Genomic DNA, 20,882 nt, shown 5'->3' with positions numbered 1-20,882 from the left:
TGTGGATAATGTATTCTGACCTATGTATTTATACTTTTGCACTTGCATTATTGCAGCTCACATTTTTGATTAATGTGCATATACATAATTATATATATATATATATATATATATATATATATATACATATATATATATATATGGTGAATTATAACAGCACACTCATCAGCTCCTCTGACCCCTCTATGGTATATGTGTGTATCATGATTACTCTTTGTACTTTTTGTGCTCTTCTCACTGTGACTCCCACTTATGCATTATTTTCTATGTTTTTAACTGATTTTAAACAAATTCTTTTTCTGCTCAAGTAGCTATTAAAGTATATTTTTGTACAGTTTATATTTTTGTGGACATTATTCATTGTTTTATTAGCCTTGATACTAGATAGGTATATCAATATGTTTTGAAGTATCTGTTGGCCATTAACTCTAGTGTTGAGTATTTGTAGGTTTAATAAATGGATTTTAGAAACTATAGTGTATAGAAAAGCTAAATCAAAACAATAAAGAGATGTCAATGGTAGATGTACCTCGTAAACTTCAGTAAACAAAAAATCTTAAATAGGGGTACATTAAAATTTAACTTTTATTAAGTATTATTAAAAAGTTATTGAAAAATTCCTTGGCTGTCCAAGTAGATATTAAGTGGGGTAACAATGTGATTGCTGTAGTGAACGGTGTATTGTGATAGAGTGTAGTGATGTATAAGTAGCTGACCACTACCAAGTGGGGAGTTAGATATGCACCCCAAACTCGGTATATAACGATCAATGTTGTTAAGGGATATATATATAGATCCCACACACATCATTACTACACAACATACACACATACATACACTAACTGGGATCAGTAAAAGACCGATCAGGACCCTAACTGATCACTAACTTGAGGGCCCACTTTACTCCCCCAGCACTAAGACTAGCAGTCACATATATAAACTTAATATTTACTTGGACATCAAAGGAATTTTTCAATAACTTTTTAATAATACTTAATAAAAGTTAAATTTTAATGTACTCCTATTTAAGATTTTTTTGTATAGAAAAGCTACTTTCACAAATTCTAAAATGGGAGAGTAGCCATTCAGCCACCTCGGGAGGTGTATTACAAAAGGCCAGTACTTAAACAGGTATTCCCATGTACATAATTATATCTATATTTGTAGATAATTAAAAGTTAAACATTTTTTGCAAATATAAGTAATTAAAAATTCTGCAGTTTTAAAGATTTTCTCTAACTTTCTTAGTGGTGACGTCTTTTATCTTGATCAGTTGCCAATGGTTACGACCACTAATGCAGACACTTTCTATGGTCTGGGATTTGTCAGGAACCCAGCTATGATTTTCTTATTGTACCTGTGTTATCAGGCAGGGACACTACATGTATCAGAAGATATCCCGGCCAAGATACTGATATCATGGCTGATTTTCTGACCTTAGAAAGTTCCTGCATTCATGGTCGTATCCACTGGCAACCGATCAAGACAACAGACTGTGACCACAAGATATTTAGAGAAAATCCTTAAAACTCTGCAAAATGTTTAATTACTTAGATTTGCAAAAAAGTTTAACTTTCAATTAGCTACACATTTAAAAATAGTTATGTACATGGGAATACCCCTTTAAGGCTGCACTGTACTTGCTGAAGTAAGAGGGAGTTTTTGAAACAAACATCTGGTCTTAGATGCCGGTTTGGGGAATGTGGTTACCCCCATAATATTTTGAAAAGAGCTTTTCAAGATGTGATGAAGCAGCGTCACAGAACATCATCGGAACATTTTACTAATGTTATTACAGTCCGTGGTGGTAGAATGCCCTAAAGTAACGTTTTGTAGAGTCAGATCCCTTAGGAATAGATTGGTTCATTGTCATTTCCCGAGATAGAAAGAACCTATCTGGCTGAAATGTAGATTAGTGGGTTGTTATCATTGTAGTGAAATTATAGCCTGCCCAAACATACAGCCAACAAACTTCCTCGATTACTAAAAAAATATTCCAGATACAAGACCTGGGAGTGAGTGATTTATAAGACAGTATGTGAGAGTAATCTGCAGTATATAGGGAAAACCAAATGGGACTTGAAGAGAAGAATTGGAGCACATCTAGATGACATTACTACTAGCAGAGACAGTCCAATAGCCTAATAATCAGATACATGAGGGTAGACTTTTTTTCCATCAAATTTGATAAAGTCAAAAAAAATCCAAGAGGGGGAGATTAAGATCGAGCTCTCCTCCAAAGGGAAACAAAGTGGATTTTCCATCTACATACAGTTGTGCCCTACATACTGCCTTAATGAACAGCTTCAGTTTGGTTGCTTCATCTGATTTGGGCCCCATTTTGTATGAGTGTCTATTATTTTTTTTTGCTCAATATGGCACCTAATGCATTGGTGTAATCGTTCTAGTGAGTATTCTGTCTCCTCTGTATCTCTTCCCCTTTTATCCTTTGGCACTTTGAATCTGAACTTCTGTCTGAGATTTATGCAAATACTGGTATAAGGCAATATTGGTTGCACATTTTTATATATGTGCAGATTTGATCATCGGCATGCACACGTATATACATATTTGCTTCCTAAACTTTTCGATTGACCTATAATCTGTGGGCAGTGTACATAGTTGAATTAAAATGTGGCATATATACGTCTGTATATCTACGATTTATTGGTCTGAGATAAATACTGGGCTGACAGTCCTGTTTAAGATCTAGCAGTAATACTACTTCTCTAGGGGGAGACCACATGTATATATACATATGTTTCACTGATCAATGTAACATTATATAGGTTCCTCCTTGGGTGACCTTGTGAACCTGTGGGTGCGTCTTTGTGCTATGTATGCTATGGCAATATGGAACACCCACTTAGACATACAACACATTGTATGTAGTCCCTACCTACCCCACACCCTGTTTGTTTGTTTGATTCATGATCCCCTCTAGTGGGACATGGTCTTTGTCCCTTTTCAGGGAGGAGGAATATAGTCGGTGCCTGTGAAAGCATGTGGGAGACACTGGATAGGCATCCATGTTACTGCATCCACATCTCCCACCACTACAGGCTGTATGCTGGCCACTGCACAACACTGAGTAGAGCATAGTGCCACTGTACAGTGCTGAAAGGAACATAGCATCATAGTTACTGACTGTTGTAGTAAGTAACCAGATACTGTTATGTTGGATGAAGTTGTTTTGTGCTAACACCCAGAAGCGGAGTGTGTTTTTTTCTCCCTTCTTCCTAGATTCCCTGATGAATCCTTGCTAATAGGACGAAGGACATTGGGAAGTTTTAGGGAGTAGTAGGGTGTTTATAGGAAGCAATTGTTATACTGTCTTTTAAAAAGGCTGGAGTTATTATTTATGGGTGATCAGGGTGAGACTCAGGGTATACTAAGGTGAGTTTGTTCTATCTGCTACAATAGTCTTGAACACTGGACTGTGGCCTTAAATCTGTACCTTCCTTTTTTGTTTTTTACCTATATCTTCTGACACTGGTAAGACCATTTATTTTTTGTGTGTGAACTTCTCACTAATGGACTTGATGCCCAGGTGTCTGTGTAAACATTTATGGTCTGGGGTTTCTATGTGAGTCTTGGAGTTCAGAAGATAGTGTGGCCAGTGGTGTGTATTTTTAGGATATGGGTGTTTTGGGCATTGGATATAGGCTCATGCAATGAACTTATCTTAAATATTTATTAAAAGCTAAAGGTGTTAGACACTTTCTGGCCAATATTGGGAGACAAATATTACTGTTTGTACACATTCCAGTCATATTAATGTGACCACCGCCTACTTTTGACGTCAACGTTAAATAACCAATAGCAGAAAGCATGTGTCAGCATCCATCTGTGTGCTCTCATCATTGTGGAAGGCACGATGGATCAACACAAGTATGCATCTATCCTTGCGGACCATGTTCACCCCTACATGCGAATTGTTTTTCCTCAGGATGATGGCATCTACCAGCAGGACAATGCAACATGTGATAAAGCTTGCAGTGTACGTGCGTGGTTCAAGGAGCACCAGGATGAGTTTACCGTACTCCCTTGGCCAGCAAATTCCCCGGACTTGAACCCAATCGAGAATCTGTGGGACCACCTCGATCGGGTTGTTCACACCATGGATGCTCAACCACGTACCCTAGTGCAGCTGGCCACAGCACTGGACTCAGCATGGTTCAACATCCCAGTGAACATCATCACAACATCCCCTCTCTACCTGCACATCTCGCAGTGGTCCGCTCTGCGAAAGGTGATTATTCTGGATTTTGACAGGTGGTCACATTAATGTGACTGGACTGTGTATAATAAAAAGATATATAATTTTCCAATATACGTTCTGTATCAACTCTTCACAGTTTTCTAGGTCTCTTATGCATTGTTCACACTTGCGCCTTGACCTGTCCCCCGTGATTCCACCTAAGTCCCAGATAAAACCGCTTGGGAACGGCTTGCCGTGGTCAGTTTAAAAACCCATTCATTTGAATGGGTTTTTAAAGCAAACCACCGGTGTCCGTATGTGGCCTCTCCGCCGCGAAACCATTTTTTTGCAAAGATAAAATGTGCTGCATGTCCGACTTTGTGTCTATGCAAAAAAAAAAAAAGTTTCATGGCGGAGCAGTTTTTCCTGGGATTTAGGTGGAATCATGGCGGACAAATCAAGGCACAAGTGTGAACGCCGCATTACTATCATTCATTCTGTTACTTCTAGTGGAAAAAATCCTGACCATGGTCATGTGATGGACACACAGGTGCACTCATTACCAAGCAGATGTCTGATTACTGTGCTGTGACTATAAAGAGCAGCACCTGTGTCCTCATCACATGACCATGATCAGAATTTCATCCACTAGAGGTGATCAGAATGAATGACAGCAAGCAGAGATCTAGGAAACTGTGAGGAATTGATAAAGTATATTGGAAATTGTGTATCTTTTTACTAACAATAACATTTGTGTCTCAATAATGGTCTGAGAGTGTCCAACCCCTTTAAATTTTAATAATCCCTGTTCTTTTAATCTCACTTGTTATAATACCGTGCTATTGTTTAGCAAGTCACAAAGCTTAATTCAGTGCATCTTCAGCAAAGGTTAAGCCAATAAACATGAATCTTATACATAAATAGATATTGAATGCATTTATCATTACCTTTGTGTAGACCCCCCAGGACAACTCTGTTTCGGTGACCATGACCACTATACCAAACATCCCAAATATGAGAGCGTAGTCACTGAGCCTTTTCCTCTTCTCAAACAGGGCTCTTCGATGACCCAGTTTGTAGCCCACGTTTTGGTTCTTCTTTTGGCCCTTATGACCTCCTTGGCTACTGTCGTCCCCTCCTCGTAGGCTGCGGTGAGATGCTTTGATGGGGTCGTTTTTGCTTACTACCACTTCAATTCCAGGGCTGTGTAGTGTCTGCAGGGGCTGGGTTTCTGGATCTGTCTCGTGTAGGTTCCTCCTAGAGGAGCTCAGGCTGCTGAGGGGTCTTGGGATCCCCCCGTTGTATCTGCAGCTGTTCATGGCTATGTCCGAAAAACGGTTGGACTGTCTGAAGGATGCTCCTGGACCATCATGACTGATGGGCTGTAGGTCAGCGTTCCCCTATGAGACAGACACACAGTTAAATTAGTTACAGATGGACAGTAATTTGAGTATTTTGAATGTAAGAGATAGTGGGCAATTTTTATACTTTAACACAAATTTTATACTGTACAAATCCATACTTAATACACACTTTGGCATATGAGAAATCAATGAAATAATGAATGCATAAAACAGAATTGGCACAAAAGCAAAGCTGGATACAAAAACCCTCAGACAACTACAATGCACATATAAAAGCCCTCTCATCCATGCTTTGCAATATGTCCCTGTGTTTAGTTAAAGTCAATAAAATACCCATGAAAATATGTGTCACACTATAACAAAAAGAGAAGTAAAGAAAACCCCAAGAGAAAAAAGAAAAACATAAAATGGACTATCCGGTTGACAGGGGTTTTTTTGGGAGGGGGGGGTTAGATAATGCTATGTAAACAGTGAGGAACATTTATTATGTCTTGTATACAAGTTTTGTGCAATAAATCTGCGCCGCCTTCGCCACTTTCCCAAAAAGGAGGCATGATGTAGGTGGGCAGGGGGATATCAGAAATATGGCGTAAATGATGATAGGGCAAATGTACTTCAATTAACTTCAACTTTGGCTCCAAAAAATCACACAAAAGTCTGCAACAAGAAAAGATGCATTTCCAGAATGTGGGGCCTCAGCCTTAGTTTGCTATGAGCCAGCATTTCATAATGCAATTTTAGCACATTTAGGTTACACTACCTTTTCTGAAAATCCACACCCACATGTCTAGCAAGTCAGAAATATTTTAGCTCAAACTAGAATTGGCAGCCTGCCCCTAAGAAAGTAAGTAATAACAGTAAATGCTTTAATGTTTGTTTTTTTTCTTTTTTTTTACTAAGGTATAAATCCTTTATGTATGTTTAGTTTGTGTTCATGAAACAAAAAAAGATTAATACATGTCATGTGTGGAATAGCTGTGATGTATTCCAGATGCATTTTGTATTGCTGTAACATATTAGATTTATCGGGTGTGAGAGAGTGAACCTAGAGGGCGCTGGAGAGCAACCCAAAAACAGGACCTTGACCAGGACCTTGACCACACTCATACCTGGGGCCCAACTCCAGAGACACTACACACAGAAGGAGAGTGCTGATCTGCAGGTGCTCTGTGGGTCAGTTGGAGACAGACAGGTGGTCTGTCCCAAGAAGACTGAATTCCAGAAGGAGCCCAACTCCAGAGGCAATGCTGCTGGTGATCTTCATGAGCAGGTGGATTGTGAACCAGTTGGGAACATAGGGGTCTGTCCCAAGAGGACTGGATTCCAGAAAGTACTTGGTTAAGCTCAGTGTGAGCCAGACTGCTGAGAAGAAACTTCAGTAAAGCATCTTGCGCTCAGAAGTTAGTCAGCGTTTAAGAAGTGAGGTATTGCCCTATGTATGGGCTGTTTCGTTGTTTGTTGTTCCTGCTATAATTTATAAGCTGAATAAAGCCATTTCTTTTGGATTGCCATTACCTGCTATGCTGTTTATTTGGCACCCAGCGTCACAAAACACCTCTGTTAAGTCCAGGAAAAGCTACAGTTCATACTAAACTAACCCCAATTGTTAAAAGGGTTGTAGGTGGCTTTTGCCATTAAATCACACAAAGAATATGTGGATACACTTTAGCAAGCATCCTACCATACTACATCGCACTGAACATGCATTCTTGGCACTTACATTGTCACTTAAAGGCAGTGAAATGTGTGCATAGAAAAATAAGAAAAACTAACAATAAACTCTCATACATGTGTACTGTATATAAAGATTAGGCCACCACATTTTTAAATGTAAGGGCTAGTGAATAGAGTGTGGCAGAATTTGGTCCAGAAAAAAAAACGCTTCAGGAATTAGGAAGTGGTTTTTGACATTTGAGGCGGTTTTTGGAGCGGTTTTTGTTTTTTCCCTGCAGCACAGCGAAGGGACCTTAAAAAACCATGTCACGTTTTTTGGGCGAGGATTTTGCCAAAAACCATGCTGCGTTTTTTGGCAAAAAACGTAATGCAGTTTTCCGCCTCCCATTCACTTGTATTGATTTCCTGAGGAGGAATACCCCTCAAGAAAGGGCAGCTTCTTTTTTCGCTAGAGGGAGCAAACTGCTAGCGGAAAAAATACTGCTAGCGGTCTACATAAACCTCTATTGTGAGGGAGCGGATTTTGAGGAGGATTCCGTGCAAAAATCCACCCCCTCTTGCCCCGTGTGAACGGGGCCTAAAGGATTAAGACAGTGTCCACAAAAATAATCATATTTTAGACAATTAAAATTTAATCTTGAAGACTGAAACAGTTTCATATTTACTAACCAATCAAATATTATATTTTTTCTTTCAATGCAATTAAACTAGTTTTCTGGTGAAATTAAAGGGGCTCTATCATTGGGAAAAGTTATTTTTAACTAATCACATCCTTGCATAGCCTTTAGAAAGGCTATTCCACACCTACCTTTAGTATGTAAATTGCATCAGTGGTTTTTGAATAAGTCCATTTTTATTCATATGCAATGAGCTTCCAGCCAGCACAGGAAGTTCCCAGCAGCACTCGTCTCTGCTATTATCTCCTATGTATGTGTGCAAACAGGAAGCAGAGTCTTCAGCAGCAGCAGCCTTTGCTGTATACTCCCATAGGAAACAATAGCAAAGAGGGTGCACGGTGCAGGTTTGGAATAGCATTTCTAAAGGCTAAAGGCTATATGGACGTCTCCCCTCCCAGTACCCGCCCACACTCTCCTAACCCGCCCACACTCTCCTAACCTGGCAGGGAGGGGGCAGCGAGGCGAAGAAGACTGCAGCATGGAGCAGCAGCGAGGCGAAGAACACCGGAGCAGCCATCTCTGGAGGTAAGTGGACACCAGGGGGGACTAAGTGGCCAGAGGATTTTTAAAAAAATCCTCTAGCTACTTAGTGATTCACTACACGGCGTGGATTCTAACAATTGTTAGATTCCATGCTGTATAGTGAATAGGATTGCTTTTAAAATCTGATCTCCGATTAATAAAAAAATCCCATTGACTTGCATTGGGATCGAGATCAGGTTCGAATGAAAAATTATCGGAAATCGGATTTTAAAATCGATCCTGAAAAGCCAGAATCGGCTTAACCCTATTACCAAGCATTGTAATGAGTGATGATAATGAGATGCAGCGATTGTTCTCAGGCTGAGTTCACACGGAGTTATTTGGTCAGGAAAAATTCACTCAGGAAAATTCCTGAGGCGTTTTTGAGGTGTTTATTTTAAGCATTTTCTGCCTGAAAAAATCATTGCAAATCAATAGGAGGTGGAAAAACCGCCTGGCGTTATTTGTCAAAAAACACCTAAAAAAAATGCTAGCAGTTTTTCCGCGTCCCATTAACTTGCATTAACTGTGTAAGCGGCCATTTTCTTGTGGCCTGTGGGTTCTGCCCGAGGCCTAGAAGTTTGAACCCAGCTCCGGAAGAAGACGCACAGAGAGGTCATTCCTGAAGAAGATGTAGACAGCACTGGAGAGTTCTCTGGCAGCATTGGGGATGCCCCCAGTGCTGTTTGAGCGCTGGCGACCGCCCCCAGTGCTGCAAGAGAACTCATTTGCATACAGACAAAAACCGGAATTTCTACCGAACAGCAGCGCGGAGAAGAAATCTAAAGCTAGGAGAAGAATAGCCTTTCTTAAGGCTATTCCTGTGTGTGATCGACAAAAAATGTGATTTTTAAAGGGGCTCTATCACTAGATATACATGTTATGAGCTAAAGATATGCCCGAATAGCCTTTAAAAAGGCTATTCAGGTGCTGCGATTAGTTTGCAAAAAGACCCCCCCTGTTTTTGTTTCTTACCTCGGAAATCGATATGCAAATGAGCTTGATTGTGCTCGCACGTTATTTCAATAGAAACCGCCAACGATGGAGGTGATGAATAAGCAGGAGGAGGGGGGCTTGGAGGCATAAGGAAGAGCGGTGAGCGTCCAGATGCTATGACGTTAAGGGGTACATGGAACGGCCACCGTGCACAATCAAGCTCATTTGCATATCGATTTCCGAGTTAAGAAACAAAAACGGGGAGGTCTTTTTACAAACTAATAGCAGCACCTGAATAGCCTTTTTAAAGGCTATTCAGGCATATCTTTAGCTCATAGCAGGTATATATAGTGAGCCCCTTTGATTTTAATGATAGAATCCTTTTAAGGTGGTGCATCAAAAATGACATGGCAGCTTTGTCCTGCAGGTCATTACAATTATGGCAATACCATATTTATATTGATTTTAAAATGTTTCACCATTTTTGCAAATAAAACATCACTTTTTGAAAATTAGCGATTTTTCCTAGGGTAACTTTTTTACTGTTTTGTTAACGGAGCTATGCCAGGGCTCTTTATTTGCAGAAAAGACAGCGGCGGAAACACATCATGTGTTTTTCTGTAGTGTTTTTCACAGAAAGTCTGCCTATATTATACCTATACAGAAAATGCCAGCGTTTCCGTAGGTATAATTGACATGTTGCAATTTACATCAACGCAAATGTTTTTGAATTCGCAGCAATTTCACTGTGGATATTTTCCTGCAATGTGTGGATGGGTTTAGCCAGAATCCCATCCACGTTGCAGGTAATATAAAATGCAGCACTTCTTTGCTGCAACGTTTCCACCACAGCCAAAATGCTACGTTTTCGCAACGTGAGGTCTCTACCTAAAGGGGTTGTTTTTTTATTTATTTACCTTTTTAGTTTATACTTTTTTTTTTTTTTTGTACTGTCCAAGAAGGGACCCTACGTGTAATGTGCACACGCTGTCAAGAGGCCGTTGCTCGGCCTTCTGACTGCCATGGCAACCATTTGATCCGAGGGATGGTGAGGGGGGGGGCAATCTTCTGACTCCGATGGCTAGTCCCAGGCCTGTTTAACACAGCCAAGCGCCAGAGGGAATGTTTCTCTGCCCGCAGCATTAAACTGCCGTACTATTATGGTGTTGAGCATTAACTATGTGACGCAATAGTATGGCACAAAGTAGGAAAGAGTTAATATCTGTTGCTCTCATCTATCCCAGGATGAGAGCTATGAGCATTAAATGACAGATGCAAACCCCTTTATTGGGCGTCTGCAGGTAAAAAACAGGAGCTTTTTAGTTTTTGTTGGTTTTTTGATGAAAGAAAAAGTCAGGCAGGTCTTTTTTTTCCATCACAAAAGTAAACGAACTTGACAGAAGACAGTGCCTGTCATGTTATTTACTTTAGAGTCACAATGAGAATGAGCATAGACAGAGGTGGCTCCAAAACCAGGAATGGATTTAACAGAACTTAAAAGTAAGAATGTTTGCTTTATATTTCCCATTCCCTTTGTAGCCATTCTGGTTAAAAAAAAAAGAAAAAAAAAAAAAATCACGCAAAGGGCTTGTTCACACGGAGTAAACGCGGCACGCAATGTGCCGCGTGTACGGGACGTTTGTGCTGCAATTTTGACGGTGCATATTTGCGGTCACGTTAGCGCCGCGTTTACGTGGCGCTAACGCGACCGCAAACATGCACCGTCAAAATCGCAGCGCAAACATCCCGTACACGTGGCACATTGCGTGCCGCGTTTAATCCGCGTGAACAAGCCCGGGACGGTTCACACAGGCACAGCGGGGGCGGATTATGGCATGTAATCCACATCATAATCTGCCCCCTCACAATGGTGGTGTATGGAGACCATTGTTGCCGCTAGCAGAAAAAAGAAGCGAGCTGCCCTTTCTTCAGGTGGATTTCTGGCAGCAACAACCTCCGGAGTCGGCTCATTCATTTAAGCCGACTCCGGAGGGGGAAGCTGCGACCGCAACAGTCGTGGAAGGCGGGTTTTGACCCAAGAGTGACGTGGCTCTGCACGTCACTCTCGGTGCCAAAGCCCGCCCCACTGCCTCTGTTTAGTAATCTGGGGCCTAAGCCTAAGGCCTTAATCACTTGTTTCTGTAATGGCTGTCACATTGCCGTTTTGAGAACACATTCATTTGAATGTGTCTCTTTATACGTTGGTTTTTTGACAGACAGTTTTCAAAGTCATCAAAAAACAGACATAGTCTATCTCTGTCCGTTTTCACAGAAATATGGACCGAATAGAAATCAAGAGATTTTTTAACCGATGTAAAATAGTCAATCGTCAATAAAAACGGATTAGTGGATTGGGTCAAAAAAGAAAGACCAATTTTTTTTCTCTTAACAGATAAAAACCAATGCAAAATAGATGACCCTTCATTAGCAATAAGTATTACTTGTAACATCTTGCAACATATGTCTACTGACCTGTTGCAATGATGAGCTATGAAAGTTAAGAGTTATTTATTCCCCACAAGAAATTATAAATTGTCCCACATAAAACAAGCCCTATTACTGCCAAGCCAATTGAAAAATAAACAAGTTACTACTTTTGGAATGTAAAAAATTAAAAAAAACTGGTTATAAGGTGACAATGGTTGCAAAGTATCTAAGAAAAAGTTGCAACTGTGCCAATCCAGTGTTACCTTTCTAGGCCATTGTGTTTCATCAGGTACAAAACATCTAACACCTGAAACCATAGAGGCAATTCAAAAACACCCTGTACCTGATCCATCACGGAAATTGAGAGCGTTCCTAGGCCTAGTCAATTATTGCCATCCATGGATTATAAATTGTTGTGAATCTTTTTGTTTCACACCAGAGGCATTACAGGCATACCACACCTAAAACAGACATTGGTCTCAGCCACCAGATTACACACCTTTCACGCTCTTCTGTTATGAATCAAAAGCTATTGCCACAGGTGTTGTCATAGAGAAACATGGCGGGTGTATAAGACCATTAAGCTACTATTCCACACTACCAGATAGTGTTACTCAAGTTGTGCCAACCTGCTTCAGACCAGTAACAGCTGCTTTAGCCCAGAAGTCAGAGGATTTAATCCTACACCATCCTCTCACATTGCAAGTTCCACATGCAATTGCAGAACCTTTACACACTACAAAATTCAAGCACCTTCTACAGGCAAGAATTACAAAGTATGAACTTGCACTTAAGTCCTCGCATTACAAGTCAGTTGTGTATACCTCCCAACCGTCCCGATTTCCGCGGGACACTCACAATTTCGGTGTTCTGTCCCGGTCGGCGGGAGGTATGTCCCGATTTCAACTCATGGGCATCCTACGGGGCACAGGCAGTTCTATATACTGCTGGAAAGCCGACAGTGCGCTGAATTCAGCGCACTGTCGGCTTTCCCGATCTGTGCCCCGTGTAAAGATCTATCGGTCCCGGTACCGTAGCTCTTTACAGTCAGAAGGGCGTTCCTGACAGTCTGTCAGGAATGTCCTTGTCCACAGCAGTGTCTATTACGCTGTACAGTGTGAGTGGGGAGGAACGCCCCCTCCCTCTGCTCACAGTGCTCGTCCATAGACAAGTATTATCAGGAGGGGAGGGAGGCGTTCCTCCCTGCTCACACAGCACAGCATGATAGGCGCTGCTGTGGAGAAGGACGTACCTGACAGACTGTTAGGAACGTCCTTCTGACTGTAAAGGGCTACGGTACCGGGACCGCTAGCTCTTTACACGGGGCACAGATCGGGAAAGCCGACAGTGCGCTGAATTCAGCGCACTGTCGGCTTTCCAGCAGTATATAGAACTGCCTGTGCCCCAGACCATGAAAGGTCCTCTTTAAAGCAGGAGCTGTCACAGCTCAGCTCCTGCTTTAACGCTGCGCGCCAGCATTTGTAGCCACGATGTGATGATGTCACATCGCGCCTACAACTATGTGTATGAGGGAGAGAGCGGAGAGAGCGGCAGGGGAGCGATGGAAGGTGAGTGTAAGTGTTTGTTTGTGTTAAACATTAATGTGGAACATAATGTAGGGGGCCCATGAAACTGGAGGCAGATGAAGGGGGGGGGGAGAACGGCATGACACTGGGGTAGATGAAGGGGGGGGAGAGAACAGCATGACACTGGGGCAAATGAAGGGGGGGAGAACGGCATGACACTGGAGCAGATGAAGAGGGGGGAAAGAACGGCATGACACTGGGGCAGATGAAGGGGGAGAGAACAGCATGACACTGGGGCAAATGAAGGGGGGGAGAACGGCATGACACTGGAGCAGATGAAGAGGGGGGAAAGAACGGCATGACACTGGGGCAGATGAAGGGGGGGAAAGAACGGCATGACACTGGGGCAGAGACAGCGGGACATGAAACTGTGGGCAGATGATGGGGGGAGAACGGCATGAAACTGGACAGAGACGGGGGGACATGAAATTGGGGGGATATGAAACTAGGGACATGAAACTGGGGACAGAGATAGAGGGGGGAACATGAAACTAGGGGAAGATGAAGGGTGTATATGAAACTGGGGGAGAGATAGAGGGGGGGCATATAATTTACAGGTGACTGTAGGAGGATTATACTGTGTGGGAGGACATGAAAAATTAATGAGAATGAGCGGGGTCAACATAAAAGTGGGCGGGGCCAAATTTGCAGCGGCGCGTGCAGCACGCCGCACATTTTGTCCCTCTTTCTACCCTTCAAAAGTTGGGAGGTATGGGTGTGTACAGTTCTAAACCCAGCCACTCTCATGCCCTGGGATTTAGAAAAGAAGGGAGGGATAGTACCTGCAGACCATGAGTTGATTGATGAAACAAGAGGATTGTCAAATATAACTGAAACACCATTGACTAAGGCCTCTTATCACATCTGCGTCGGTAATCCGTTAGGGGGAGTCCACATGGGGAACCCCCCGAACAGACTAATGAACGCATTTGCAAGTGGTGTGCAGTGAAAGCACACAGATCTCCATAGACTATAATGGGGTCCATGTGCTTGCTGCGAGATCTCCACAGGGAACATGCGGACAGGAAAGTACTTCGCAATCTACTTCTGCGGAGATCTCGCGTCAAGCAAACAGACCCCATTATAGTCTATGGGATCCATGTGCTTTCACTGCACACCACTTGCAAATGCATTCGGTAGTCCGTTCGGTGGGTTCTCGTGCGGACTTCCTGAACGGATTACCAAACACAGATGAGGACCAAGGGTAACCCTGATGCTGAAGTTTTTGTAGATGGATCCAGATAGTTGAATGAAGAACAAGGACACTTTGTCACTGTGTATGCAGTAATCCAAAATGATGAGGTAGTTGTGCAACAACCATTCCAGCACAAGAGGTGGAGGTGACGGCTCTCATCAATGCATGTACATTGGGGAAAGGAATGAGAATTAACTGTCATACAGATTCCAGGTATGCTTTTGGGGTAGCACATGATTTCGGTGTTCGCTGGAAAAAGTGGGTTTCTGTCATACTTAGGTAAACCAATAAGAAATGCAGAAGCTGTGAAGAATTTACTTGAGCTACCAGCAGAGGTAGCTATAATTAAAGTAACAGTTCCCACTAGAGATGAGCGAGTACTGTTCGGATCAGCCGATCCGAACAGCACGCTCGCATAGAAATGAATGGACGTAGCCGGCACGCAGGGGGTTAAACGGCCGGCTGCCGTCAAAGCGGAAGTACCAGGTGCATCCATTCATTTCTATGGAGCGTGCTGTTCGGATCGGCTGATCCAAACAGTACTCGCTCATCTCTAGTTCCCACCAAAGAAGATGATCTGCGGGGAATGCACAAGCAGACTAAGCAGCCAAAGCAGTTGTTACTCCACAACTATCCAAATGTTAAGCAACAGCTCCAGATTTAACCCTGCTGCAAGAGTTAAAAACCCAGTAAATGCCTCAAGAGAAAAAGGTATGGTTGGAGGCTGGGTCTGAACAAATATCAGACAGGTAAACGGCAGAAACTGGCTGCCAAGAAGTTTATATCCTATGATGGCTGAAATGGCCCATGGCCCAACACACTTACAGTGTTGGCCAAAAGTATTGGCACCCCTGCAATTCTGTCAGATAATACTCATTGTCTTCCAGAAAATGATTGCAATCACAAGTTCTTTGGTATTAATATCGTCATTTATTTTCCTTGCAATGAAAAAACACAAAAGAGAATGAAAAAAAACGTCAAATCATTGATCATTTTACACAAAACTCCAAAAATGGGCCGGACAAAAGTACTGGCCCCCTCAGCCTAATACTTGGTAGCACAACCTTTAGACAAAATAACTGCGAACAACCGTTTCCGGTAACCATCAATGAGTTTCTTACAATGCTCTGCTGGAATTTTAGACCATTCTTCTTTGGCAAACTGCTCCAGGTCCCTGAGATTTGAAGGGTGCCTTCTCCAAACTGCCATTCTGAGATCTCTCCACAGGTGTTCTATGGGATTCAGGTCTGGACTCATTGCTGGCCACTTTAGAAGTCTCCAGTGCTTTCTCTCAAACCATTTTCTAGTGCTTTTTGAAGTGTGTTTTGGGTCATTGTCCTGCTGGAAGACCCATGACCTCTGAGGGAGACCCAGCTTTCTCACACTGGGCCCTACATTATGCTGCAAAATTTGTTGGTAGTCTTCAGACTTCATAATGCCATGCACACGGTCAAGCAGTCCAGTGCCAGAGTCAGCAAAGCAACCCCAAAACATCAGGGAACCTCCGCCATGTTTGACTGTAGGTATCGTGTTCTTTTTTTTGAAGGCCTCTTTTTTTTCCCTGTAAACTCTATGTTGATGCCTTTTCCCAAAAAGCTCTACTTTTGTCTCATCTGAGAACATTCTTCCAAAACGTTTTTGGCTTTCTCAGGTAAGTTTTGGTAAACTCCAGCCTGGCTTTTTTATGTCTCTGGGTAAGCAGTGGGGTCTTCCTGGGTATCCTACCATACAATCCCTTTTCATTCAGACACCGACGGATAGTACGGGTTGACACTGTCGCACCCTCGGACTGCAGGGCAGCTTGAACTTGTTTGGATGTTAGTTGAGGTTCTTTATCCACCATCAGCACAATCTTGCGTTGAAATCTCTTGTCAATTTTTCTTTTCCGTCCACATCTAGGGAGGTTAGCCACAGTGCCATGGGCTTTAAACTTCTTGATGACTGCACACGGTAGACACAGGAACATTCAGGTCTTTGGAGATGGACTTGTAGATTGAGATTGCTCATGCTTCCTCACAATTTTGCTTCTCAAGTCCTAAGACAGTTCTTTGGTCTTCTTTCTTTTCTCCATGCTCAATGTGGTACACACAAGGACACAGGACAGAGGTTGAGTCAACTTTAATCCATTTCAACTGGCTGCAAGTGTGATTTACTTATTGTCACCACCCGTTAGGTGCCTCTGGTAAGTAACAGGTGCTGTTAATTACACAAATTAGAGAAGCATCACATGATTTTTCAAACATTGCCAATACTTTTGTCCACCTCTTTTTTATGTTTGGTGTGGAATTATATCCAATTTGGCTTTTTTTCACAATTCTTTTTGTGGTTTTCCATTGAAGACAAATTAAATGAAGATAATAATGCCAAAGAATTTGTGATTGCAATCATTTTCTGGAATAAAAATGAGTATTATCTGACAGAATTGCAGGGGTGCCAATATGTTTGGCCAACACTGTATCAAAAGATGCCTTGAGAACATTAGTCCCACAACATTGGTTTACCAGGAATTCAAACTGTCTTTGACAAATTTGTTCAGGGTTGTCTTACCTGTGCAAGACTCAACATTGGGAAAGTAGTGAAAATTCGTTATAGACACACTCCTAAACCATTGTACCCATTTCAAAGATTGCAGGTAGATTCCATACAGCTAACTAAGGTAGGCACAAATGACCTGGTGTCCTTGTAGCAATTGATGTATTTCAGGCTGGCCAGAAGATTGGCTAGTGACTGCAGCCACAGCCAGAAAAACTGCTAAGAAAATATTGTCAGAAACAGTCTGCAGATGCAGGATTCCTAAGGTGATAGAAAGACTATAAAAATCACACAAACACTTGGAGTTCTGCTATATAAGCCCCAGATTCCTGACTTATGTGTGGTTCAGGGCGGGTCTGGAATAGGTTTCAGCCCCAGGTGTGGTTCCTGAGGCTCATTACTGGCCCATAAAAGGTTGCAGAGCCTGCACTTCAGGACAGATCCGGGGAGAGGGAGGAAGTGCCTGGGTCTATCCTAACACTGCCACTGTAATACGGTACTGTGTTTTGGGTTTTTTTGTTGATTCATGTGGCTGGTAGTAAGCTACATGTACAGTTATTTTTTGTTTAGTCAGCACTCAGACGAGCAGGATTTTGTTTGATGTTATTTTGCCTGAAGTTAAGGCTGTATTTTGTTTTGTTCATTTTTGTGCCTTACATAAAAGGTTTATTCATTTTGCATTTTTTTCTTAAATAAATCACTTTGCTGCAAGATCTGTGTCCCTGTCTCTGACTGGTTGGGTCCGCACCACTGCATCTACAAGCTACCTTCCCCACAAGACTTATTGGGACCATTAAGTTAACCCCTTAAGGACTGGGCTTAAAAGTACCTTAAAGGGGCTCTATCATTGGGAAAAGTCATTTTTAACTAAACACATCCTTGCATAGCCTTTAGAAATGCTATTCCAAACCTGCACTGTGCACCCTCTTTGCTATTGTTTCCTATGGGAGTATACAGCAAAGGCTGCTGCTGCTGAAGACTCTGCTTCCTGTTTGCACACATACATAGGAGATAATAGCAGAGACAAGTGCTGCTGGGAACTTCCTGTGCTGGCTGGAAGCTCATTGCATATGAATAAAAATGATGCCAAAACCACTGATGCAATTTACATACTAAAGGTAGGTGTGGAATAGCCTTTCTAAAGGCTATGCAAGGAGGTGATTAATTAAAAATGACTTTTCCCAATGATAGAGCCCCTTTAATGACCAGGCCTCATTTTTCAAAAGTGACATGTGTCAATTTATGTGGCAATAATTTTGAGATGCTTTAGCTTACGCATGTGATTTTGAGATTGTTATTTTTCATTGTACTTCATGTTAGTGATCAATATTTTTTGCATTTACTTATTTAAAAAAAATAGGGCTATGGTTTAGGGAGTGAAATTCCCAAATTGTAACCAGGTTGTGTGCTCTCTCTCGATAAAGTAGAATACAGTATACACGTTTAGCAACGAATGAAATTTGATGAAAGATAACACGTTTCGGGAGGTTTTATAGTGCTAAACAGACACGTAGTGAGCCAAATTCCCTACTATTTTCCCAGTAGCTCCTATAATTGGGGTGGGGTCACCCTGGTGGTCACTTCTGGTGTCTTTCTACATTGAAAAAACTAAATCTGGGGTGTACCCTGATATATATGCTCGCACAGCGTATAAAATCCCTTCCTGTCACAGCCAGTTTTGTCGAAAAGATATGACTATTTCTTTTTTTTTTTTTTGCCATTACAATGTACGAGTTATAATCGTTTTTTAATTTTTGTTGTGATGTAGCCATATAAGGGCTTGTTTTTCGCAGGAGGAGATGAATTTACTAAGCACACCATTTTGGGATGTCTATAACTTAACAAAATTTTATTGACTCTTTCTGTGTGGATTAAAAAAAAAATCAATTTTGGCATTGCGTTTTAACATTTCAAATTTTTTGCCCTTCAATATACCACATTAATAGTATATTACAGTATAACCAATTTACATAGATTTTTTTGCGTTTCTAATTTTGCAAAATAAAAATCGATTATTTTTCCATTGCCATCTTCTGAGGGGCGTAAATTTGACGGAGCTGGTTGAGGTCTTATTTTTTGCAGGAAAAGCTGTACTTTTTATTGGTAACTTTTTTTTTTTTTTATATTGTAGATTGTGAGCCCCACACAGGGCTCACAATGTACATTTTTTTTTCCCTATCAGTATGTCTTTGGAATATGGGATGGAAATCCATGCAAACACGGGGAGAACATACAAACTCCTTGCAGATGTTTTTTTGCCCTTGGTGGGATTTGAACACCAGGACTCCAGCGCTGCAGGGCTGCAGTGCTAACCACTGAGCCACCGTGTGGCCCCTCTTTTTTATTGGTAACATTTTGAGCTAGATATGACTTTATGACTTTTTATTCCACATTATCTGAGGTGAGATGTCAAAAATTGTTACTTCTAGCATTTTTTTTTCCCTGATGTTTACCGTGTGGGATAACTAAAGGTTTACTTTTATTGTACAGTTTGTTACAGACACAGCCATACCAAATATGTAGTGTTTTATGCTGTATCGTGTGATTTTATACTGTTAGAAGGTGACAGGCAGAGGGGCAGCATGGTGGCTCAGTGATTAGCACTGCAGCTTTGCAGCGCTGGAGTCCTGGGTTTGAATCCCACCAGGAAGTATATCTGCAAAGAGTTTGTATGTTCTCCCAATGTTTGCCTGGATTTCCTCCCATTCTACAAAGACATACTGATAAGAAGAAAAATGTACATTATGATCCCTATATGGGGGGCGGGGCCAAGTGGAGGGGCGGAGCAAGCGTCTTTAGCAGAGAGAGGACCTGCTCTCTGCCTGAGCGTGAGGGGCGGCCTCCCAATCCACCGCTCAGTGACAGTGACCCTAAGCCAGTCCAGGACAGCTTGTCCTGGACTGGCTTAGGTCAGCAAAAATGCCGCTCTCTCCGAGGCCCTGGCATAGCGCCGCCTGAAGCGGTCGCTTCAGGTCAACTCATGGGAGGTGCGGCGCTGGAAGAAGGTGACAGGCAAAGTGCTTGGGTCACGGTATATCTCCCCCAGGTTTCTGACATACGTGTAGTCCAGTACGGGCTCTGAATAGGCTTCAGCCCCAGGTGTGGGTCATAGGCTCATTACTGGGCCATAAAAGGCTGCAGTGCTTACACTTCAAGGCAGATCCTGGGAGCGAGAGGAGGTGCCTGTGTCTATCCTGACAGTGTGAGTCTATCAGACTGTACTGTGTCTTTTTGTTGATTCGTGTGGCTGCTAGTAAGCCACACATACAGTTAGAACTTGTTGTCTAGTGAGCGCTCAGACATGCAGGATTTTGTTTCACATTGTTTCACACCTGACGTGAAGGTTTATTTATTTTGCTGTTTTTTTTAAATAAACCTTTTTGCTACAGTTTTTGTGTCCCTGTCTCTCACTGGTTGGGTCTGCACCATTGCTACTACCGATCTACCTTTCCCCCAACAGGCCTGAGTAGTCGATCCTGCACACAGGATCAGAAAACCTGATATGCAGATTGCAGACCTTGGGCCAAGAAACAGGCCCCGGGCTACCAAATAAGGATCACACCTTCCCCCAGAGACAGAGGTACCGGGTTTATAAGGCAACCCCTTTGATCAGAGCTCAGCTCCAATCACGGGTGTTACAGGCGGGTATAAGCTGCTGCTTACAGCTGACATCCATTCTCAATGTCACCCATTAAGCTTCTGAGCAGGTGACATTACCATAACGAAATAGTATATCATGATGCGGGAAGCTACACTTTCTCATAACAT

General features: G+C 42.2%; 1 protein-coding gene across 1 annotated transcript in view; it reads right to left on the bottom strand.

Moving 5' to 3' along the window:
* KCNN1 (potassium calcium-activated channel subfamily N member 1) overlaps nucleotides 1-20,882 on the bottom strand; it is a 128,320-nt gene that overhangs the window by 80,332 nt on the left and 27,106 nt on the right. Inside the window, exon 2 of the mRNA XM_075281340.1 lies at nucleotides 5,149-5,601. Within this exon, the coding sequence (XP_075137441.1) occupies nucleotides 5,149-5,601 (453 nt within the window). The remainder of the gene's footprint in view (nucleotides 1-5,148; nucleotides 5,602-20,882) is intronic.

The sequence above is a fragment of the Leptodactylus fuscus genome, chromosome 1 (genome assembly GCF_031893055.1).
Source record: "Leptodactylus fuscus isolate aLepFus1 chromosome 1, aLepFus1.hap2, whole genome shotgun sequence".
NCBI lineage: Eukaryota > Metazoa > Chordata > Amphibia > Anura > Leptodactylidae > Leptodactylus > Leptodactylus fuscus.
This window is presented reverse-complemented; position numbering and strand designations above follow the sequence as displayed.